At 40.6% G+C, this 24776-nt stretch overlaps 1 protein-coding gene across 1 annotated transcript; it reads right to left on the reverse strand.

Annotated features, from left to right (window-relative positions):
* GGA1 (golgi associated, gamma adaptin ear containing, ARF binding protein 1) lies at positions 1–24440 on the reverse strand. The gene is made up of 17 exons (XM_058191950.1): positions 24235–24440; positions 22591–22675; positions 19767–19842; positions 17623–17721; positions 17064–17187; positions 15517–15617; positions 14790–14870; positions 14245–14382; positions 11850–11931; positions 11066–11173; positions 10245–10400; positions 9319–9383; positions 6399–6571; positions 5999–6279; positions 4899–5068; positions 1826–1936; positions 1–1657 (listed from the first exon to the last, which is right to left on the reverse strand). The coding sequence occupies exons 1-17, from the start codon at positions 24275–24277 to the stop codon at positions 1547–1549; spliced, it is 2004 nt and encodes a 667-aa protein (XP_058047933.1). The 5' UTR covers positions 24278–24440; the 3' UTR covers positions 1–1546.
* Positions 24441–24776: the final 336 nt, after the last annotated feature.

A 24776-nucleotide genomic window follows, 5' to 3' on the forward strand; every position in this document is an offset into this window, starting at 1 on the left:
TTCAAGTTCAAAAATGAAGTTTATAAATTACCAGTAGGAGAAAAACAAGAGACTTGCAAGACTACAATTCTATGTAGGATCCTCATGCTATTTCAGGAGGTCCCAGATCTTAGAATGCACTTTTGGGAAAAATATTTCTCATTAATACCACAGACTTCAAACTGTCTATTTTAGGGCTCCTTCTCTATGTGCAGAATTTGTGTGTGTGAGAGTGTGTGTAGATATACGCACACAAAAACATAGAGACATCAAAACTTAAATGAAACCAAGTCTAAAAAAAGCAAGGGGCAAAGATAAATCTGAAAAAAGAGACCACAAATTAAAAGTAACCAGTCATAGCAGAACCTAACCAGAAATATTTCCCAACAAAACTGTTAATTTGACTGAAGAAAGTATGCAACTCCATTGGGTAAAAATATCATTCACTTCTCAATCCCATTTACATTTTGCTGGCAATGCTTAATTTCATTCTTCTTAGTGCAATTTCTTATAAAACCAGTTGAGAACTCCTAACGCTTCCATGGATATTTCGCTCATGAAAATAAATCGAGCAGCCCCACAGACTGCATGTTTCCAAGTCTGGTTATCTCTGAGCATGCCATTTTATGGAAATGAAAAGGGGAGCTATAGCTGCTAATGGGTTGAAGGGAAACATATTAGGGGAATCACTCTCTTTCAACTATTTCTTCTGTGGTATTCTAATGGGTTTCAAAGACTGGATTATGTAAGGTGGAGCTAAGAGCTTTGCATACAACAATGTGGATCTGAAGACGGATCTTGCAACTTTCTGCACGCAGTATATTGGTAGTATATTCCCAGAAAAACAAATCATGGAGCAAAGCAGTTTTCAAACTTCCCTTATAAACTTTGTTGCCCATCCTGTTAACTCAGTCTAGTTCTGATTCCTGGAGTGTTGATATGTTGAGAATTAGCTCAACGCTCCTCCCCTTGTCTAGCCTTTGGGAGAATGAAGGCTCGTGAGCAAAACAGAAACAGCTACCCTGTAGTCCTAAAGATGTTTAATTCACAAAGTTTTAAATGGGACAGCTAGTTCTCCTGGGACAAAGTCCTGGGTACTTGCCCCATCTTTTGTGTTGCAGCAAAAAACAAACAAACCCAGAACTGATCTATTAACCTGAACATGTCAGGGTTGCTTGTGCAGAAGTGGTATTAATGGGGAAGTGTAAGATCTGATATTACTTCAGCAGTTGGGAAAGCTGTACAGAAGGAGGTCTAAAGTGTCTCTTCAAAGCTCATCTGTGCTGATATTGTTCCGCTGAAGGAAAAGCAAAAAGTGAGACAACAAGATGAGGGTAAAGGACAAATCAAATAAGAACAGAAATCAAAGAACAGAGAGTAACTCAATCATTCTTGTCCCTCTGACCCCAAGAAAGACATTCTCTCTTGTTCTTCTCTGCCTCTCTTCCTCCTGTGCCTGCCTTTGCAATCTGAAAGCAGAGTCCAAACAGCAGCCAATCCTGGGAAGGCTCTGGTCCTGACCGAGGCAGAATCTTTAGAAACGTGACCCAGCACACTGGCTGTGGCACTAGAGGTTTCCCCATGATTCTGGAGGGGGGAACTGGTCCACATCCCCCATTTCATTGTAAGTCTGATCTGCCATGGTGAAGGTCAGCTTGTATCGTAGTCTTACTTTCTCCTAGACAGAGAAAAAGATGTGTAACAATGAAGAGAAGGACTCGGGGATGATGGCTGAGATTTGCAAATGGAGGGTAAGGAGTGGAGTAGAGGAATTGGGACTTCTGAGGAAGACAACTCTAGATCAAGAACACAGCCCCACTTATCTCCCTGCAGGAGGTAACATTACCTTTTGTGGATTTGCAAGCAGGAGGACCTGGGTGATTGCTGTAGGGGGCACTATTGGGTTGAATGGTGGGAGCTCTGTCCCTGAAGGTGGCTGTAGTTTCACTTTCATCACCTGTATAAATAAAAGCACATCAATATAACTCTATGATTTAGCCATTAAAGAACAAAAGTTGCCTCCATACAGCCAAATAATAGCATTATCTGCCGTATTTTTCAGAGTATAAGACGCACCTTTCCCCCCCTCTAAGAGGCTGAAAATTTGGGTGCATCTTATACTCCGAATGTAGCTTTTTCAAAGCTTTTTTTCAGCCCTAATGAGGCGCTAACGAGGCACTACTCTCAGCTGTGCTTTAAAGAGGCGCTAGCTGTTCTTTAGAAGCTTTTTTTCAGCCCTAACTAGGCGCTAGCCGAGTGAAGCGATCTCCTCTCTCCTCATGCTTTGCCTCCTTTTCTCATTGCTGCTTCCTCTCAGCTGTGCCTTAGAAGCTGTTTTTTATCCCCAAGCAGGGGATAAAAAAACCAGCAAACTAATGTGCTGAAGCTGACCAGACTAAGGATGCTAGCCAGATGAATACCTGGTAGGCAGATTCCCCCCCACCCTATTTTCCTCCCTAAAAACTAAGCTGCATCTTATACTCCAGTGCATCTTATACTCTGAAAAATACAGTAATTAAAAAGGTTGTAGGTTTTGTATCTACCCTCTGGAAGAATTGGACTGATAAATTAAACCACATCCATCAGAAGTCTGATTAATGTAATAATCTGACACTCCAGATCTTTTAGTTCATAATTCCAATTCAAGCTTGTTTTACAGCCTTTACAAGTATTACATTTCTTTCTTTCAATGAAAAGACAATGGGAAATACGAAAGCAATCATTTTTTAAATTCTTTAACTAGCTAAACAAAATTATTTCAAGGAACAGGCCATTGCAATCAGTGTACCAAGGGCAGCATGGAAGTATATCAACATATTGATCACCCATGGAACTTGCTCCCTCCAGATCAACATGAATGTATAGAAGTGAAACCTTAACCCCAAACAAAAAAGCGGAATTATTCTACTGTAACTGGTAGTAGTTCTCCAAAGCCTCAGATTTTTAACAAATGTTACATTTTAAACTATTAATCAGCAATACTCTTTCAGGTAAGAGAAAATAAGGAATGAAACCAAGTTATTGTCAGAGTTCCAAGTAACACCCCCAAAGAAAGAAGACTCCGAGGCTAGAAGTTCCTCAAAGTTCCATTTTATTAGAGATGTCATATTGGCACATCTGGGAAAACCCGAATCCGAAAGCTTCCAGGTTTTCCCCACCCAAAAGAAAGTCCAAGTCCCTGCCCCAGCACCCACATGTCCATCACATGGTCCAATCAATGCCCCGTCCCAACTGCAGATGCCTCCCAGTCACACCACTCCAAGGATGTCCTTGACTCTCAGAGAAAAGAATGTTGTTATGGCTAGATATTTCCCAACTCCATACAATCCCCCCTCCCAGTTTCCCACAGCACTAAATGTGGCAGCCCTGAAGATCCAAAGTAAAAGATGGCTTCCAGGACTGACAGTCATGCCTTTCACTGGTACGTTATGACTTCTCCTTAACTCAGTTGGAAAATAATCAGCAGAAGTTGTAGGCAAAGTAAGTACTAGATAGATAAGTGCTTACTTTGGCACTTATACTAGGTAATTTGAGGATGGGAGGTGACTTCCTAGTGTTGTCAAACAATTAAAATACAGTATATCAGAGAAGTGAGTACAGGCCCTCACATTTTGTAAATATTTAAGTATACCTTTTCATGCGACAACACTGAAGAAATCATAATTGGCTACAATGTAAAGGAGTGAGTATACAGCTTGTATAGCAGTGTAAATGTGCTGTCCCCTCAAAATAACGCAGTTATTACATTGTTATACAAACTGTATACTCACTTCTTTACATTGTAGCCAAGTGTCATTTCTTCAGTGTTGTCAATGAAAAGATATAAATATTTACAAAATGTGAGGGCCTGTACTCATTTCTCTGATATACTGTAGATATATCAGAGTATATATACAGTATATATACTGTAAACAGGCTCAAGCTTAATCCCTCCAAGACGGAGTGGCTGTGGATGCCGGCACCCCGGTACAGCCAGCTGCAACCACAGCTGACTGTTGGGGGCGAGTCATTGGCCCCAATGGAAAGGGTGCGCAACTTGGGCGTTCTCCTGGATGGACGGCTGTCGTTTGAAGATCATTTGACGGCCGTCTCCAGGAGAGTTTTTTACCAGGTGCGCTTGGTTCGCCAGTTGCGCCCCTTCCTTGACCGGGATGCCTTATGCACGGTCACTCACGCTCTTGTCACCTCTCGCTTAGATTATTGCAATGCTCTCTACATGGGGCTCCCCTTGAAGTACACTCGGAGGCTTCAGTTAGTTCAGAATGCAGCTGCGCGGGTGATTGAGGGAGCCACATGTGGCTCCCATGTAACACCGCTCCTGCGCAGACTGCACTGGCTACCTGTGGTCTTTGGGGTGCGCTTTAAGGTTCTGGTTACTACCTTTAAAGCGCTCCATGGCTTAGGGCCCGGGTACTTACGGGACCGCCTGCTGTTACCTCATGCCTCCCACCGACCCGTACGCTCGCACAGAGAGGGACTTCTCAGGGTGCCGTCCGCCAAGCAATGTCGGCTGGCGGCCCCCAGGGGAAGATCCTTCTCTGTGGGGGCTCCTACCCTTTGGAACGAACTCCCCCCTGGCTTGCGTCAATTGCCTGACCTTCGGACCTTCCGCCGCGAGCTGAAAACGCATTTATTTATTCAAGCGGGACTGGCTTAAATTTTTAAATATTACTTTTAACTGGGGTTGTAATTTTATGAATTTTAAGGGTTTTTAAATTTAATTATTTTAAATTTCGGCCGACTATAGAATATGTTTTTTAAATTCTTTGTTTTAATTGTATATTGTTATTGTTTTTATAATTGGCTGTACACCGCCCTGAGTCCTTCGGGAGAAGGGCGGTATAAAAATCTAATAAATAAAAATAAATAAATAAATAAATAGATGTACATGAAATTTTCATTTGCAAAAAAAATATTACCTTGGGGACAGCAGACTGAAAGATGATGTTCCTAATAGGCAAAGGGGCTGTGCTTAGCATTGAGATGACCACCACTAGTACATCAGGTCGGTCAGGCAGAGAGTCCTTGGCAAAGTGGAAGAGGACACGGAAACCATGCTGGTCATACACAGTCACTGGGAGGATGCTGCCTAGAATAAGTACCACCAGGACAGGCATAAAACGTAAGACTAGAATGGCCAGGCCCCACCTCCCACAAATTCTACCTCTCTTAGCTTGGTTGACCTTTATGTTTCAACTAGTGGGAACCCCACATTTTAACTTTCCTCAACCTCTTTCCCTTGTCTTTGAAAAGCCAGGTTGAGGCAATGGAGGTATCTTGCAAACGTAAATCGAGAAGAATTCTTTTTACAAACCACAAACCTTTTCCCAAGTTTTCCAACTTGCATTAATGTCAGACATAAGGAAACAGAGCGATATTGTGAGCTGATCATTCTTTAAAGGAAAAGGTAAAGGTTCCCTTTGCACATATGTGCTAGTCGTTTCTGACTCTAGGGGGCAGGGTACTCATCTCCGTTTCAAAGCCGAAGAGCCAGCGCTGTCTGAAGTTGTCTCCGTGGTCCTGTGGCCAGCACGACTAAACGCCAAAGGCACACGGAACGCTGTTACCTTTCCACAAAGGTGGTCCCTATTTTTCTACTTGCATTTTTTACATGCTTTTGAACTGCTAGGTTGGCAGAAGCTGGGACAAGTAACGGGAGCTCACCCCGTTACCGGCACTAGGGGTTTGAACCGCTGAACTGCTGACCTTTCGATCGACAAGCTCAGCGTCTTAGCCACTGAGCCAACGCATCCCTCGTTCATTCTTTACAGTTGTTTATTTACAAGAATCTAATCAGACTGACTACATTATTCTGGAAACAGAAAGTTAAAGGCTGCCAGGAATTCTAAGGAGAGGGGAGATTTCCTGGCTCCATCGCTTCCCTCCCTGCAAGGACCAAGCTCCCCAGTTTTTCCACTCCCCTCTCCCCCCACCCCAAGCTGAAGAGTCCACCACAATAAATGAGCTAAGCCAGATGCTTTGGGATAAGACCATTCTCCAAAACTTTGCTCAAACTCACTTGGCTTGATAGATTCCAGAGGCACGGTGACATTCGTCAGTGAGAATTCCAAAGGCTGTGTGGAAGCTGGGAGACCTGCTGGAAGGCTTGCACTTCCAGAAAGAGTCGGTGACCCTTGAGGGGCCAAAACAGGGGTTGTTTTTTCCAAGGGCAGGGTGACAGCAGGGTTTGAAGAGAGATTTGGGAAGACGGAGGAAGTGCTATTGGTGCTCAGAGATGGGCTGGAAGTGCTTTTGTTTTGGAGATCACGCAAAGTTAATCGAGGAGGTGGCTGCTTCTCCCTGCAAAGTGTGAAAGAGAGTGAGAGTTTCAAGAGAGGGGCCAAGAACTGGCTTCCCCCTCAGCAGATGCTATTCCCTTTTCAGAAGCACCCTCGGCCCTTCCCCTCCTTGCCTCCTACCATCTGACTTGAAGAGACTCTGGGGGAAGAGACTGCTGTAACAGAGTCTTGCCTAGCAGATCCAGGTCATCCATGCCACTAGTGGCAGCAGGAGATGCAGGCTGTCCAGCTTCAGCTTTCCCTATTGGACCCGGTAGTCCTGAAGGGACACCGACTTCTGGGCTCTCAGATGACTTTAAAAAAAGAAGAAGAAAATTTGATACAGCTCCTCACAAAAGCACAGCCGAACTGAATAGCTTAAGTATAATCCTTAGATCAGGGGTGTCAAACTCAAGGCCTGGGGGCCGGATCCAGCCTGCGGGGTACTTAGATCTGGCCTGCAGGGCTGCCCTGGAAACAGCAAAGGACCGGCCCGCGGAGCTTTTGCCAGCAAAAACAGGTTCCCAAGCTCTGTTTTTGGCTGCCACAGCCTCCTGCAACCCTTTACCAGTGAAAACAGAGCTTGGGAGGGCTGCAGGGGGTCCTCCTGAGCTCTTGCAGAAGGCCGTGGCAGCCGAGAACAGAGCGCAGGACCCCATTTTCACTGGCAAGAGCGCTCGGGCCACCACAGGCGCTCCCAACACAACTGACATCGAGCTGGTCACTCCTACCCTGGCAACCCCCCCCCCAGAAGTCAAACACAACCCTGATGCGGCCCTCAATAAAACAAGTTTGACACCCCTGCCTTAGATAAAAGAACAGTGTATTACATGCAATACAAAGCACGGAAAAACCCTGGGGTTTCTTTCACACACACTGATAGCAATGTCAAATAACTGCAGTCCTCCCAGATACGATTAGAAAAGTCTACAATTTTCTGCACAGCAGATCAGATTTGTGCAGAATCTACAAGGTCTACACAATTCATGAAATCACATGGATTCAATTACTAATTTGTGGTCATCTCTATTCCGTGCGCCTTTTCATTAAGCTTTAAACATAATTTTTGTCTGAAAAAGGGGAGGCTCAAGAATGCTGGTCTTCTGATATCCCTTTCAAGTAAGTTATTTTATGTAATGGGGAGGGGGTTGGGAGATGAAAAGCTTTGGATGAGGTTAATTGGATTGGAAGGGAAAATTTTATTCTCTGTTTGGTTTATGTATAACAATACCTTGGGGGGGGGAAGGGAGGGGGGAAGGGGGTTTTCTGGGAGGGAGGGGGGAAAAGGGGGGGAAATGTTTTTGTTTTTTTAAAAACTTTTTCAATAAAAAAAAAAAAGAAAGTAAGGTCTCCCTTGGTTTACAGAAAGATAGCTGGGGAAAAAACAAGAACAGGCAACACACTTTGGTTGTGTCTGTTTTTCTGAAACAAGATTCTGATTTTCGTCTTCTCAAATCGAGATCTAACAATCTCAAATTAAAGCAGATCCAGAAAACCAAGCAACTCCTATTGAGTTGCTTGGTTTTCCTATTGCTATGCTATAGAAACATTTCAACATGCAAGGGCACCTTTATAGACCTAAATAGTCAACTAGAATAATCTCCATTTAGATTTCCACTGGATAATCTGGATACATTTTGATTGAAGCATCTTTAAGAGTACAATATAGTAAATTAGCTTGAACAGAACAGAACAGAACAGATCAGAACAGAACACTTTATTGGCCAAGTGTGATTGGACACACAAGGAATTTGTCTTTGCTGCATATGCTCTCAGTGTACATAAAAGAAAAAAAAATACATTCATCAAGAATCATAAGATACAACACTTAGTAATAGTCATAGGTTACTAATAAGCAATCAAATCATAGGTTACTAATAAGCAATCAACAGTCAGCCGCAGCTGACTGTTGGAGGCGAGTTATTGGCCCCAAAGGATAGGGTGCGCAACTTAGGTGTCCTCCTGGATGAACGGCTGTCATTTGAAGATCATTTGACGGCCGTCGCCAGGAGGGCCTTCCACCAGGTTCGCCTGGTTCGGCAGTTGCGCCCCTTCCTTGATCGGGATGCCTTGTGCACAGTCACTCACGCGCTCGTTACCTCTCGCTTGGATTATTGTAATGCTCTCTATATGGGGCTCCCCTTGAAGTGCACTCGGAGGCTTTAGTTAGTCCAGAATGCAGCTGCGCGGGTGATAGAGGGAGCTTCGCGTAGCTCCCACGTAACACCGCTCCTGCGCAGACTGCACTGGCTACCTGTGGCCTTTCGAGTGCACTTTAAGGTGTTGGTTACGACCTTTAAAGCGCTCCATGGCTTAGGGCCTGGGTACTTACGGGACCGCCTGCTGTTACCGTATGCCTCCCACCGACCCGTACGCTCTCACAGAGAGGGACTTCTCAGGGTGCCGTCCGCCAAGCAATGTCGGCTGGCGGCCCCCAGGGGAAGGTCCTTCTCTGTGGGGGCTCCCACACTTTGGAACGAACTTCCCCCAGGCTTACGCCAAATACCTGACCTTCGGACCTTCCGCCGCGAACTAAAGACACATCTTTTCATTCGCGCGGGGCTGGCTTAAATTTTAAATTACATAAATTTTATCGATTTTAAATTTTTTACTAATTTTAATGGGGTTTTGGTTTTTATAAATTTTTAAAGTTCTAGGCTAATTATAATAAGTTTTTTAACTTGCATTTTAAATTGTATACTGTAGTGTCTGTATTTTATTGTTGCCTGTACACCGCCCTGAGTCCTTCGGGAGAAGGGCGGTATAAAAATCAAATAAATAATAATAATAAAAATAATAATAATAATAATAAAATCATACTATGAAACAAATAAAACAATATAAATAATAGAGATACATCGTATAATATAAATAATATATAAATTATAAAAAATGTATAAAAAAGTAAAAAATTATAAAACATAAAAATAATATAAATATTACAATATAAATCGTAGAGAATAATCTGTTTTCACAGCTTTATTATTCCATTAACTTCTAGTTCCAAAGTTGTAGGGTTTATCAACCAATGATGTCCTTCCTGCTTTCTGATAACCCTTACCTGGAAACTGTTCCACCCACTGTTGTCTGCGCCTTGGACTGAAGAAGTTGCTTGATCGGTAAGCCCTAGATAGGGGATCAGAAAGAACAGACATGAGAAAGGAGATCCAATTAATTTAAAAGTGAGGAGCCCAAACTACAGTAGTATTCCCCTGCAATCCAGTAACTCAATATGGAAAACACATTAAAACATCCAAATCGATTAAAACAGTAAATTAACCAATAGTCATAAAATGCTCCCAATACCCAATAAATTCAATTAATTATGGTTTTAGCATATTGCCCCCAACAATCTGGATCCTCATTTTACCAATCTCGGAAGGATGGAAGGCTGAGTCAATCTTGAGCCAGTGAGGATCAAAGTCTTGGCAGTCAGCAGAATTAGACTGCAACACTGCATTCTAACCATTGTGCCACTACAGCTCTTACTGTAACAAGGATGTTCTAAACAGGAAAGAATAAGGTTTAATAATATAGCAATCCTGCAAGATCACAGCCATTAAGTAAGGCCTAAAGTAATTTTTGGTATGTTTTAAGTTCATGTATTACAAATGTTCTTAAATCCTTCCCAAATTGCCAATTCTTGATTTACAGGAATTCATAACGAATTCTTCTTACAAATGCAGAATTTATTCACAAATTATAGGTGGATCTCATAGCTTAGAGCACTGTGAAGTGGCATAAAAGTCTAAGTGCTATTGCTATTATAGAAGAAAAACTGGTATTCATAAAGATATACTCAACATTTGATGAACAACAATAATCCTGCAAGAGCTATTTCCACAGAACGAAGCAAAAAAAATTGAGAAGTGAGTTAAATTCTTCTCAAATTTCATTTTTAAAAGCGTTCCCACCTGGTCCTAACTCTATTCTGCTCAAACCACTTTTGGAATCGTCACCTTCTATCCTGCAGAACCATGGATTTACCTAGTGACATGAGCTCATCGTCCAATAAAGAGACTGAGCTGCTTTGCTCTGGCACAGTTGCTGAGCTACTGCCTGAAAAAGTTGGTACAGCTGGGTAGGCAGGGTTTGTAGGTGGCATGTCCAGTCCTGACAGATCCAGAAGTGCAGAAGTGCTGCCTAAACAAAGAAATAAAGTCTATACCAAGAAGAACAGAATAGCAACAAACACAACTCATAGCAATCACTGCCTTGTCAGTCAAGAGATTGCTCTGCGAAAATCCTTACCCTACCTCAATTCCCCTCAGCCTTCATTCCCTGATTAAGGTAAAAGTTCCCTTCGCACATATGTGCTAGTTGTTCCTGACTCTAGGGGGCGGTGCTCATCTCCGTTTCAAAGCTGAAGAGCCAGCACTGTCTGAAGTCGTCTCCGTGGTCATGTGCCAGCATGACTAAATGCCAAAGACGCACGGAAAGCAGTTACCTTCCCACCAAAGGTAGTCCCAATTTTTCTACTTGCATTTTTTTCATGCTTTCGAACTGCTAGCTTGGCAGAAGCTGGGACAAGTAACGGCAGCTCACCCTGTTACGCGGCACTAGACATTCAAACTTCTGAATTGCCGACCTTTTGATCAACAAGCTCAGCGTCTTAGCCACTGAGCCACTTCATTCCCTGATTACTGTTTTTTCCCTCCAGTCCTAGAGATGGACTAAATGAGAGTGAGCTAGTCATATAAAATCACTTTTTGAATCCTAAAGTTGGATATCATATTCAGATTCCTACTTTAGACAAGACTCTGAGCCCTCTCCTCCTAGGTCAGCAGCTTAATATCCAGCCTCCTTACCTCGGAGAGAACCTGCTGTTGTTTCACCATTGATCTCCTCTCCTTTCACGATTTGCTTGTACAAATTGATCACTTGTGTTAAGTTGTCATTAGCTTGCAAAATTTCAGCTGCAACAAGACCAATATGATAAAAATGAAGGTTCAGAGAGTAAATCAAATGCTCCACATCAAATGCTCCATAGAGATAAAGCCTAGCATTAACTTTTCTACAATAAAAAATACAAATGTTTTAAGCCTACATTGTTAGTAGGTTTAAAACCTTCAGCTGAAAGTCACATTGACATTTCGTTGTTACTCATAAAATACCAACATAATGCAACAAGTCCAGGGGAGAAATCCAGCAGGTTTTGGAGAACCAGTAGCAGGAATTTTGAGTAGTTCGGAGAACTGGCAAATATCACCCCTGACTGGCCCAGAGTGGGGTGGGAATGGAGATTTTGCAGTATCCTTCCCCTGCCACGCCCATCAAGCCATGCCCACAGAACCAGTAGTAAAAAATTTGCAATTCACCACTGAACAAGTCTATACATTGATAAGCAATTTTGCTTCCACTCAATTATCTAACCTGGTTAGATAAAGATGCTCACCAGGGATGACAACAGAGATGTCGGAAGTGAAAGGTCACAAAGTCTACCTGTGCACAAGGTAACTTTGGGTACACTTTAATTCAGAAACTCATGTTCAGAGTAACTTATAAAGGAATGTGAAGAAATCTATTGATATCTTAGGGTTTACCTGAAATTATTCCAATGTGTAACTGAATGCTTGCTCAAAGATAACTTACCCAGTGCTTCATCATTGTCCTCTGTGTCACTAGCAAGCCTGAAAAGCATGGGCCTCATGCGTTCACAGCGCTGATACAGCTCCTATAATGAGGAATATTAAAGCATGATTCATTTGAAAAGAAGCAAAAGGGGAAAAAAGTAGAAAAGAAAGACGACACGGGAAGCCCCACTCAGAAGCTCTCTAGAACAGGGGTCTCCAACCTTGGTCCCTTTAAGATTTGTGTACTTCAACTCCCAGAGTTCCTCAGCCAGCTTTGCTCTGGGAGTTGAAGTCCACAAGTCTTAAAGGGACCAAGGTTGGAGACCCCTGCTCTAGAACATGAATCCTTCAGTCCTAATTACGGGAACAAAGTGGCTCAGGATAACAGATTTCTTGGATCTGAATGACCTTGAAGCAACAGATCTAAATAGAGCATGCTCAGCCATTTGCAATTAAATGTGCAGTCGGAGGTGAGTGTGTATTTATGCCTACATATAAGTCAAGATTATGAGGAACATGCCTGAATGAGTTGCATGTCCCAATTCCAGTTGTGAAAGGAGCAGCCAGTGTTTGCTCTGTAAGTGATTGATTCAATAAGACAAAAAGTTGTGATTTCTTTTACTGAGCTATTCCTGAAACATTAACACCTTTTCAATCATTAATTGACATCACTTACTAAATTTCAGGTTTAAAGGCTAAATTCAATAGTTGGGTGCACACAACGCACTGAATTATAGTTTAAGTATTCTTTTTGAAATAAGGCAGAAATTCAGGGATTCAGTCAGTGCATAAAGCCAAATCAAGCTGGGTATCACAATGGGTTAGTCATCTCACATGTGAGTCCAAATCAGTGGTGAAATCTGAACCGGTTTACTATCAGTTTGCTGGCTGTGCATATGCGCAGTGTGCCAAACATGCGCTGTGCGTGCATGCAGTGCTCACCACACAACAAATGTGAGGTGCATGCGCGCGGACACAGTGCACGCCAAAAGGAGGCATGGGTTAAGTAAAACGTGCGGGGGATGTGTGTGATCAGCTGTGGTGCGCAATCTTTATTTTTTACTTTTAAAAGCTGAATAGGTTGTAAAAAATGCTTTTAAAAGTAAAAAAAAAGACTCTGATGATCCTGCGGCTCAGCTGTGATCGTCAGAGCCTTTTTTTACCTTTTAAAAGCATTATTTACAACCTATTCCTATCATTTGGGCGGAAAAAGTGAGAGAGCCGGAAAGAAGCGGCAAGCAGGCAAGCGGGCCACTGGGGGTGGTGAGACAAGGATTTTTGCTACTGGTTCTCCGAACCACCCGCTGAACTGATCCGGCCAGAACCAGGACCAGTTCACCCCTTGTCCAGATACTGCTTTGTTTATGGTAGCTAATTTGTAGAACCAAAGAGCAAAAAACATACTCTGCCACCTTCTGGTGGATTGTCAGATTAATCTTCTAATTGGTTTCTGATTCTATCAGTTTTCCCCTCCAACTCTGGAGTATTAGACCAGAGATCTTCCAACTTCGCAGCTTTAAGACTTTAAGCATAGCTGGCTGGAGAATTCTGGGAGTTGAAGTCCACAAGTCTTAAAGCTGCCAAGTTTGAAGACCTCTGTATTACACTGTCAGAATTCTCAACATCATGACCAGCCTAGAAATTCTAGGAAAGGGTGTTACAAAGTATTATACGTGACAGGCAAAAAACCCCATGCTAATAAAGTTTAGCGTATCTTTGATGCAACAGATAAGCAGACTCAAGACAGCTTAAAGATTAACAAGTATCAACATATACATTTTCTGTAGACTGAAGTCCATGTCAGCAGATCTATGGAAATTTCTGAAGGCGGCTGTAGTGCACAAAACATTATGCCAAAATGTAATATGGTGTAATGTGATTTGGAACCTATGATATGGAACCTGTTCAACTTAACAGTAAATGAAGTGGAAATATTATAAACTATTTAGATAATAGTATTTAAAAATAAAAGTAAATTTGCTGAATGTGTATATTTGCTGAATATATGCAATTATTAGCACAGTCACACACCAATGTTTGCAAATCTTAGTTGTATTCCGGTGACTGATTTACTCATTTACAATGCGGCTAAAGTAACAGACACAGAAATGTAAAGCAGGCATTGGCTGAATGAAAAAATAATCAGGCAGCGGAGCCTTAAGGATAACTGGGGAGATACTTAGAAGATCAATCTTTGTGAGCACCTTTGTTACGTTAAATTATGTAATCAAGGATTTTCAATGATGCCTTGTAAGGACATATTGGATTAACAATTTTAGATTCTTCATGCAAACATAAATGGGACATTTGCTGCTTATGATGTAAGAAAGCCACATGTATTCATAGTTAAGAATCTCAAGTCCTCCATTAGGACTTGTTGCAAAAAAAAATGCAAAATGTGGGTATCTCCTCACTTTCATGAGATCCTCGCTGCTCTCTGTCATCTCTCCATTGCTATAGTTAGTCACCATGTCAGTCAGCAGTTTCACATTGTTATTTACTTCTTCAATGGCATGCACTCGCTTGGAAATCTTCTCCATTCGCTTTTGGTCCTGGAAGAAGAGAAGGGTTACAATCTCTTTCTACTCCTTAGAAGACTAGAAAATGTACAACATGGCAATCCTATTATTTTCAATGACTTTGAAGAGAGCCTCAGCTGACGCTATCCCAGTATTATTCTATTGAGATCACTGAATGCTAAGATACCATGGCTAACTAAATATCGTAAGAAACCCCAGACATTAAAATATGCCACCGAAAGCTCTTATAGCTCACCGGACATGTATTTCAAGACCATATTTTATTTCTGAATCTTGAAAACTTCTACCTTTCATGTGCACAGGAAAAAATCCCTGCGAAATAAGTTGTGGTGAGGAAAAGCCCTAGCATGAAAACTTCAAAGACAAGATTATCAAACAATGCCAATTGATAAATATATGGAGGTGGAAGCAAAGCTTGCCTCTTGAACCATCTCTTTGATGAGTTTATTGGCGGCTCGGAGATCTTCGGGATGGGAACTTTTGAGCAGGCGGGCCAGCATCTGCAAAGACATAGAAATCAGAAAAAATAGGTGTCTGTGGAAAGCTTACAATACAAAGGTATCTGAAAAAATAGATATGAGATATAGAGCAGGATAATTTAAGAGCATTACTTTCCACATAATGTTATCCTTTTAAATCAAGACATTTAGAAATCAGACATTTAGAAATCTCAGCCTTATATACGTTGATAGAGACCTAAAACACCCCAGAAAGTATTATAATAATCAACAATAGATTAAGGATAAATTTAATATTTTCTGCTTTCTCTGTAGAGCGGGCTAGCATAATCTGTGATGTACTAAGACAATTTCATCTTTTAGCCCAGACCAGGGCAATCTGGGCGCTCTAGTTGTCTGATTACAAATCTACCAGTCCCCCCCCCAAAAAAGCCCAAAACAAAAATGATGAGAACTGAGGAGCAAAAAAATGCATGTTTACAGGTTGCCTCATCCAAACCTAGTCCTATCCAAACTTATTAAAACTTGCTAGTACTTGTTCACTGCAACCTTTCAACAGTTCACTTTCCACCCAAAACTTTTTCAGGTGATGCGGTACCTTGAAAAGCTAAGCATTTCAAACCTTAGACAAAGCAAAGCAAAGCAAAGCTATTACTGTAAAGTATCTAGCCAATGAATTATTTTTTACCTTGGATTTCTCTTCATCATCAAAGATTGCATTCTTTGGTCTAGGAGGAGGTAGAGGGAAAGGTGCATCATCTGGCAACTTGGGGTCACATTTTACAATGCCTGGAAAAAAAAGGAAAGCTCCTACCAAGAGTTCCCAAGTGGCCAAAAGCCCTGGGTAAATAAAACACTTTTGTGGGAATGGGACTTGCGGAGCCTATGAGGAAAGAGATTATTGATGGAAACTTCAAAATAAAGAAATGAGATTTTGTAAATACAAAAATGGAATAGTAGATTAACATTTTAGGCAGAGACTTTAAAAAATGTCAGATACCAGAGACATTTCAAAGGGTCTTTGAAGAATTGAGAGAGCAGCTTACAACTAAACTAACATCAATAATGTCTACATCTGCCAACATATTTTTTGAAATTTTAAAGAAGTCATGTAAAAGTGAAAATTCTAAACAATGCAGAAATATTTTCAAGAAATTGTGAATTATCAAACTATTATAAAATGATAGATTTGAAATACAAGTGACATATCAAGAGATGGGAAAAGATGTGGACAATGACTTATTATAGGATTTACAAAAGGAGGTTAAAAAAGTCTTGAAGAAATTTTTGAAATGAGAGAAAGGAAGTTTGAATGGCAATTTAGTCCTATGACAGAAACTTGATGAATTAATGATTAAGATTGTCTAAGGCCAAAGGAAATGAACAAATACTACCTTTATCTTTAAAAGGAGAAAAAGAAGGATCTGTAAACTATGGTATAAACCAGCCACTCTGATATTGCTATCTAAGAAGTAAACTAATCTCCTTGAATACAATGCAGTAATTAGTATGAATTTGTAATAAATCTTATCAAACTAAACTTATTTCATTTTTTAAAAAATTGGGTAAGTTTTTTAATAGATTGTGGGAATACAATGGCTATAATACAACTTACTTTTAGAAATGAATTTGACAAACTATCTCAGAATATTCTGGTTAGCAAGTTAATAAATAATCCAGAGTTCTCACGACAAGCCTAATTGACCAGATTCAAATTATTATATTTGGCAAATACCTGACTCACTTGAGAAATGTATAATGCTGAGAAGGTTGAATGCTGCAAGGTACATATATTTATATTTTCATTTCAATACTTGCTGTGCAAACTATATACACTGCTTAAAAGTTAAGAATATACAGACACACCACCAGTAATAAAAATTTAACCTAATTATAATGCTAATTAATTGCATCTTTAAGAATCAAATAGCTGCTTCGATGACTATTACTGGCAGAAAGAGGGATGCACATCTCCTATTATTACTTCTACCTAACATTGTAACTAAGATATGAAGCAAAAGTTAACCATCCTCTGTATCATTTATTAATTTGTATGCATGAGTGTGCAAACAGATGAGTTAGAATTGAAAAAATGCCCAGTTCTTTACCCTGCCCCTTCAGTATTTCTGTAGCCCAGAATATAAAACCCCAAGGTATTAATCCAAGTTTGGAAGGAATGTCCACATTCTTGTACAATTAAGTGAAAACCTCTGAGCATAGAAAAGTATATCCCACCTTGTTTTTTTAACATCTGATATGCTTCTGTAATTTTCACTTCCTCGGGCAGACCCAACGTCCAGCTATACATCAATTCTAAGATTTTTGATTTCACTTTTTCTGGAGTTCTGTTTCCTAGATACTGAGGAAGAAACAAATCACATCTCGTATTTAACATGAAGGGGTTAAAGAAAAATACAAGAATTTGGTTCCAGGGTGTTCCATACCAAGTATGAGATGACGTGTCATGTGTTTGGTTCTACACTGAAGATGAAGAGAAACCCAACTGTTGCAATCCTGACAATATCAGACATTAATGAAATAAACCACCATCAGCAATTCTTCACTTTTCATTTACAGTGTACTAGCACAGGACTCAAAAGAAAATGACTCAAAATACAAGGTTTTCTTAATGAAGCCAATAATATTACTTTTTATTCAACATGTTGAAATATGAAATTGTTCTCTGTTTGTCACTTCTATTTGTTACACTTCGAACCTGACCCACTAGTAATGTTAGTTTAATTTAGTTTACTTTATTGATTAGCCCATAGGCCATAGAATAATGAGCACTCACCTTCGGTGACACAACCTTGATGAGCTCGTTAAGGAATCTGAACTTGCCAACTTCATCATGAAAGCGCTTGCCACAGTTTTTCATACAAGCCTCCAGCACCTACAAAATAGAGCAGGAAGTTTCATTTCATAATGCAATGAAATGGGGGGATGGGGATGAGGACTGAGAAGAATGTTGTTTTAAAAAGTATGCCCTCTGAAGCAGTGGTAAAATTTGAACCGGTTTGCTACTGGTTCGCTGCCCGCGCACCAAAAGGAAACTTCAGAAAGTAAGTAGAAGCGAGGGGGAGGGGGGAGATGAGCTGTGGTGTGCGATTTAGCAGGGTTTCCTGCTTTCTAGCAAAGCTAAACTGCACTGCACAGCTGATCATCGGAAATACCGGTTCACCCGAACCGGTAGCTTTTTAAACTGCGGATTCAACCAAACCTGTAGCTAACTACCAGTTCACCTGAATTGGTAGCTTTTTTTTACTATCAGTTTGCCTGAACTGGTTGTTTTCTATCATTACCGATTTGCCAAAACTGGAGTGAATCGGTAGCATTTCATCCCTGCTCTGAAGCTTTCGTACTTTACCACAAAAACAATATAAACCAGTCTTCCTCAATAGTGCCTCCTAGAGAGTAGATTATAATTTCCAGAAGTTTTCTTACATCTGGAAAGCTCTATTTTGGGAAGATAATAAAAAAGCCTGCTCCTCTGCCAAAAATCACAAATTATGACCTCAGATTTGAAAACTGGTTGCACTTAAAGCGACATATTTTGTGCACATTAAAAGTATGGAGATAATTAAAAGCAATCCCATCATGGCTTAGTACAGAATTAGCCACCTTGGCTTATTGATAAGAGCATTGCCTTGTAATAACAATATGCTAAGCCAAAAACAAACAACCTAAATGATGGCTTCCAGTATTAAGCCTAAGAGTGCCTTAGTCAGACAAATAATACATGCGTGGACATGAATGTGAACCTACAATTCATTCTATAAAATATAAGTTAAATATGATATAAATGCCAGGAAAAAAGTGTCAGTTGCTCTCAGAAACTCAGAGATCTCTCATTTCTCGTTTTGTGGCAGGCACAGATGATAAGGAATCATTGGAAACACCGAGCTGAGAGCTAAGCAGGAGTGTCCTTATTAGACACCTGATCCAAAATCTCAAACGTCAGTGACTTGTAGTCAGATGAGAATTTCCTCTTTCCCAAGTGATTAGATACAGATGGTATTTACTCTTGCTAGAAATAGATTGCATGTAAAGTCATAAAGAGAGGTTATGGTCACAATTTGTGAGGATGGGAATAGCAGCTTGCAGCAGGACCTTTTCCATTACCTTAGAATTAATTCATTAGGCATCAGGTAGGATTAGCTTTTAGAGTTCATGTATTAATACCACTGCTGTGATTATTGCTCTCTATGTGTAGACCAATTGTTTCACATGAATGGGGAATATATTTATTAATTTACTTTATTGCCATGGGCAAAAGTCTGCATACTTTAAAAGCTGCAAACCAAGTCATATACAAGAATATTGTAACAATCTAAAGTAACCTAAGACTGCATGAGAATAAAACCAGAGTAAAAGAGAACCAGTGCAAGAATCGAAAGAGGAAGTATTTTAAAGCTGAAAAATTGAAAAGCGTAGGAAATGCAATTTTCAATGGAAAGGGAAGAGACCATAAAAGTGTGTCAGATGGTCTTTTCTAGAAAGGGCAATGTCTCAGTTGACACCCCGATGCTGAAAAGATCCTTTCAATTAAGCCATAATAATAAAAATACAGTTATAGTCAAGCCAAATTGTGGCTCCAAATAAATAACCAAACAGAACAGCAGTTTTCTTGAAGCCAGAAAACAGTGAAGCTATGGTCTCATTTCTGAAATAGTTGGCATCCCATGAAAAGAAGAATGTCTGTATCTGTCAAAGGTGTGGCACTTGAAATCAGAGTGCAGAGTGGGATGGGAGAGATAATAATCATCCTGATGTTTCACATTTAGTCCTGATTATATCGCTACTCTTCTTCCAACATATTCTAAGATAACCCCAAGTTTGCTTAAGTTGTACCTGCTCTCATTCAGGTAGTTACCAAGAAGCTTTATTTCCTTCCAACTTGTAGTAAATCAAGCAGGGTATAGTTCATTGGCATCTTACCGTGAGAGCCTGCATGGCTTCCCATTCTTGTGGAGACTGGATCTTGTGGGCTAGGAGCCGGGTTGCTAGGGGTGGGCTGTGAGTGAGACATAGAAACAGTGAGTAGAGTCACAGAAACAGTTAATGAAGTTGTAAACTGGATCTCGCTAATCCCCATTTTATTTTAAACTTTATACCGGGGTGTCCAAACTTGGCAACTTTAAGACTTGTGAACTTCAACTCCCAGAATTCCTCAGCTTTGCTGGCTGAGGAATTCTGGGAGTTGAAGTCCCACAAGTCTTAAAGTTGCCAAGTTTGGACACCCCTGCTTTATACATTCATAACAACATACAAGCTGCCATTCACTGGAATAACAGCTGTCAGTCCAGAGGCTATTCTTTTCAAGTCCGCCTTGAGGCTGACACATTTATGAAATGGAGCAGATGCGCTGGTGAGATGCTGCCTATTGCTATAGGAATCTGAAACCCCACTTTTCCCTGATGTAATCTTCACATTTTTTAACTTTCTATTAGCTGGCTTCAAGAAAATCTCAGGTTCTTAAACTCTGCAAATACTTTGTATCCCTTTTTAAAGATATTATACTTCCTTTGCAGCAAACGTTAGGCAATTTAGTAAATTTAGTAAATTGCAATAGTATCAGTTAGCAATTTAGTAAATTGCTAACTAGTATTAAAAGACTAATTGAAATTGACTTCAAAAAGATAATCACTTTTGTAGTCAAAATTTGATTATGATTCTAGTCCATTCCCTAAAAATATCTCCTAGATTTAATATCTTAAATCTAAGATATTAGATTTAATATCTAAGATATTAGATTTAATATCTAATATCTTACTCCAAGTACTCCAGAAAACCTATGCTGCCCTAGCAATAAAGAGGATATATAAGCACCATTTTGAAATTCCTTTTAACATCCTGTTAGATGATCCTCTTCAAAAGTCATCAATTTAAACCAACTATCCTTTATGCAATTTTACATCATTCTAACTACTAATTGTGCGGGACATGGTGGCTCAGTGGCTAAGACATTGAGCTTGTCGAGTGAAAAGTTGGCAGTTCAGTGGTTTGAATCCTTAGTGCTGCATAATAGGGTGAGCTCCCATTACTTGTCCGAGCTTCTGCCAACCTAGCAGTTTGAAAGCACATAAAAAATGCAAGTAGAAAAATAGGGACCATTTTTGGTCAGAAGGTAACAGCGTTCCTTGTGCCTCTGGCGTTTAGTCATGCTGGCCACATGATCAAGGAGACATCTTTGGACAGCGCTGGCTCTTCGGCTTTGAAACGGAGATGAGCACCGCTCCCTAGAGTCGGGAACGACTAGCACATATGTGCGAGGGGAACCTTTACCTTTTAATCTACTAATTGTAGTGTTTTAGGTGTCTGATTTATATATACACCTATATAAAGTCTTAACTAATTGCTTTTACTATTTTTTCTATCTATCCAGAACTCCCACATTTTATACGTAGAATATTTCCCTATTGGCATTTAACTATGTTATAAACATGCTCTAGTAAGTTCTTGTTCTTGCTAAGTGCCTATGACAATATTTTCAAACTGTCCTTAGCTTATGAGTAAGTTGCATTTAACTGTCCTAACTTTAAAGCAGCGTTTTCCCCCTTAAGCCAGCAGCAATGCACAGCACTGGCCAAGTGGGTAAAACCTGTTGTGATTTACTATTTTGTCAGATGATACCCAGGAGGTAGGTAGAGCTTGGCATTCATTGGCTACTTCAGGCTTCTGGAAGCCTGTGACTTTCCTTGGAATATAAGGAATTATCCTCTACTATTCTTATATTTTTCCTTCCAGGTGAAGAGGTTATATCTATCAAAAGCCAGGGTAGTTCAGCATGTATCATAAGACAATAAACTGGCTCTCTCAAAAAAGCTACAGAGAGTTAGTTTGGAGTCATGTGGCACTGAAGTAAAATCAAATCAAAAATAAAAATCCTGCAATTCTAAATGAACACTAAAGCCGTTGTCAAAGGAAGCTTGCTAGATAGTTCACTGGCAGAATTGGCGAGCTGCCCAGTAAATGGGAAAAGCTATTCTGCCTTACAGGCCGCTGCTATCCACTGTGGATATTTGCTTCAGAATATAAAATGGTAGAGATGGGTACAACGCAGATAGTCCCCGACTTATGACCAAAATTGAACCCAAAATTTCTGTTGCTAAGTGAGACATTTGTTAAATGAGTATTTCCCCATTTTACAAACTTGCTTCCCAGTTATTAAGTGAATCACTGCAGATGTTAAGTTAGTAACATGGTTGTTAAGTGAATCTGGCTTCCCCATTGACTTTGCTTGTCTGAAGGTCACAAAAGGTGATCACAGGACCCTGGGACACTGCAACTGTCATAAATATGAGTCAGTTGCCAAGCATCTGAATTTCGATCCTGTGACCAATGGGGATATTGCAACATCTGTAAGTGTGAAAAAAGCTCGTAAGTCACTTTTTTCAGTGCTATTGTAATTTTGAACAGTCACTAAACGAACTGTTGTAAGTCAAGGACTACCTGTAATGCAAAAGAGGCTATCCACTTTGCTGGACAGCATCCCAACCTCACAAATCAGCTGCTGCTGGATTTATCTAGCCACATATGATCAGGACTGTATGGCAAAATGGATTATGCAAACCCAGAATAGTGAGTTAATTTAGTAACTACAGCTAAGTACACAGTTTTGAACATTAGAAAAACACAAAGGGATGCAGATATAGCCATAAGTTTATTTGGAGTGCTTCTTTGGAATACTTTATCTCATTATTATAACGTTTTTAGCATAGATAAACCCCAGATAGTCAAATATGAGACCAGGTGTACTAACCCCTCTAATTCTTTGTTCAGCTGGTCACAAAAAGCATTGATGTTGTCCCATTCCAAGTCCTTATTTAAAGGATTTGTAGCTCTATCTGAATTAAAAGAGAGAAAAATAAAGTTTTCTTAAATTTTACTTGTAATCAGAATAAATAATTATCAGAGACGATTTACCAATCATATTATACAAAAAGGGAAGTTCTAAAAATTTTCTTGCAATGCTAGCATCAGACACAACAGGAATGACACAACAGGGAGACGCCATTGTTAGTGGTAAACCATGTGCTTACCCAACAAAGGTCCCAGGTTTAATCGTCAATATCTTTTTTCTTGCTATCTACTTAGCATGTGCAAGTATTACTAAATGAGTTGACAGTCCTCAACAAACTGAATGAAACATCTTGCTCAACCTAAGGTAGCTCTACAAATGGAAATTGGAACATGACGTTATGGGTGGGGGGGATCAAATTGCGCACACTATTCCCTAAGAAAATACCAGACTCAAGTCTTAATTATCCATGCTACTGAATAGCAAGTGTTTATTTTAAAAAAATGCAAATCAAAGTTGTCTCAACATAATCCACCCTTACAATAATGTAACCTCAAAATCAATGTTGTTGTCATCTGCACCGCAGCCAAAAAAACTTGCTACAGCTTCTATTCCTACAGAGCAGAGGAATATACAAGTCATCTCTTCTGCACACAGCAAACTTAATTAAAAGAAGAATGCTGTCAAGTCAAAAGAGAGGGGAACAATATCACACCACGAAGTGATACAAAAGAGGCTGCAAGACCTTCTACAAGTAGCATGCAGAATCTGCTACACCTTAAAAGTTAAAACGCTGCACAAAAATCTTTCCTTTCACCACATATAAAGGTATTTTAAAAAATCACTTTGCTGATTATTATTTTAAAAAAAATCATTTTAAATTTAAATAAATGATATTTTTAAAAAATCACACCTGACTAGGTGGCTCAGTGGCTAAGATACTGAGCTTGTTGATCAGAAAGGTCGGCAGTTCGAATCCCTAGTACAGCTCTCCTGCATGAGCAGGGAGTTGGACTAGATGACCTCCAAGGTCCCTTCCAACTCTGTTACAATTACAAACTACCTCATTTTAGGGTAGTTCATGGTGACTAAAGATTACAAGATGATCTTCTTGAACATGCCTGGATTTTGATGAGTTATATTCGTAACTAAACCTATTCAGAATTCCTTTTTTAAAAAAATCAATGTTATTCGGTACCAGCAACATTTACTTGTCCATATTATGTGATTAATCCAGTGACACTTTCTGGGGATTTCACTGTCTGATGCGACTAAGCCAGGTTACAAGCAATAACAAGACCCTCTAACCTTTTGGCAGTCAGTGAGTGGGAAACTTCGCTTGGGCCAAACAGGGAGGAAAAAATACCCTCCAGGACTAAAGGAGGGGATGGAGGGCAAGCCTCTTCCTCGCTCGGATGGCCCAGCAAAGAGGCAAAACGTGGCGACGCCTTTCCTAGCAAGCCCTGAACCCCTGGATGGAAAAGGGGAACCGCAGAGCATGTGATGGCGAGCGGGTCACGCGAAGAAGAAGCGCCCTCTTCCAAACAGGCCCGAAGCACCTGCTGTCGCTAGGGATAAACCCGGGCGGTCTTTCCCCCAACTTACTGATCCTGGACTCCAACGTCTCTGCCTCCATCTCGGGCTCCATCGGTTCCCGCTCGGTTGCCCCGCCCCCCCGGCGGGTCCCGTTCAAAGGCTCAGTATTCCTGCCGCCCTCCGGCTCCGGCAGCCCGGAGCCATAGAGAAGAAACAGTCGAGAGGGCCGTTCTGGAAACAATAGAGCTTCGGAAGTTATAGCCGGAACGCCCTCTGGGAGCGGTGCGAAACTTGCTCTCAACTTCCTCCTCGGGAATCACTGAGATGGACAGGCTTTGCCTAGAGAGTAATGACGGGGCCGAAGGGAAGTTCTACTGAGGCAGGACGGCGGGTTTTCTATCTGTGGCGGGAAGGAAGGCAGACACTTCACGACCTCAGGGCCAAAGAAAGGACCAGGGAGACAGATACTTAGAGAAAGAAAATTTGAGTATAGTCGTACAAGTTTCTTGTGCTCTTTCTATCTCTGTGATATTAAACCGAGTAAATAGAACGGAAGCTTTTGACAGAACATCATAGAGAACGACATTTGAGTAACGCTAGAACGTCTCACT

The sequence above is a fragment of the Ahaetulla prasina genome, chromosome 7, assembly GCF_028640845.1.
Source record: "Ahaetulla prasina isolate Xishuangbanna chromosome 7, ASM2864084v1, whole genome shotgun sequence".
In the NCBI taxonomy this organism is placed as follows: domain Eukaryota; kingdom Metazoa; phylum Chordata; class Lepidosauria; order Squamata; family Colubridae; genus Ahaetulla; species Ahaetulla prasina.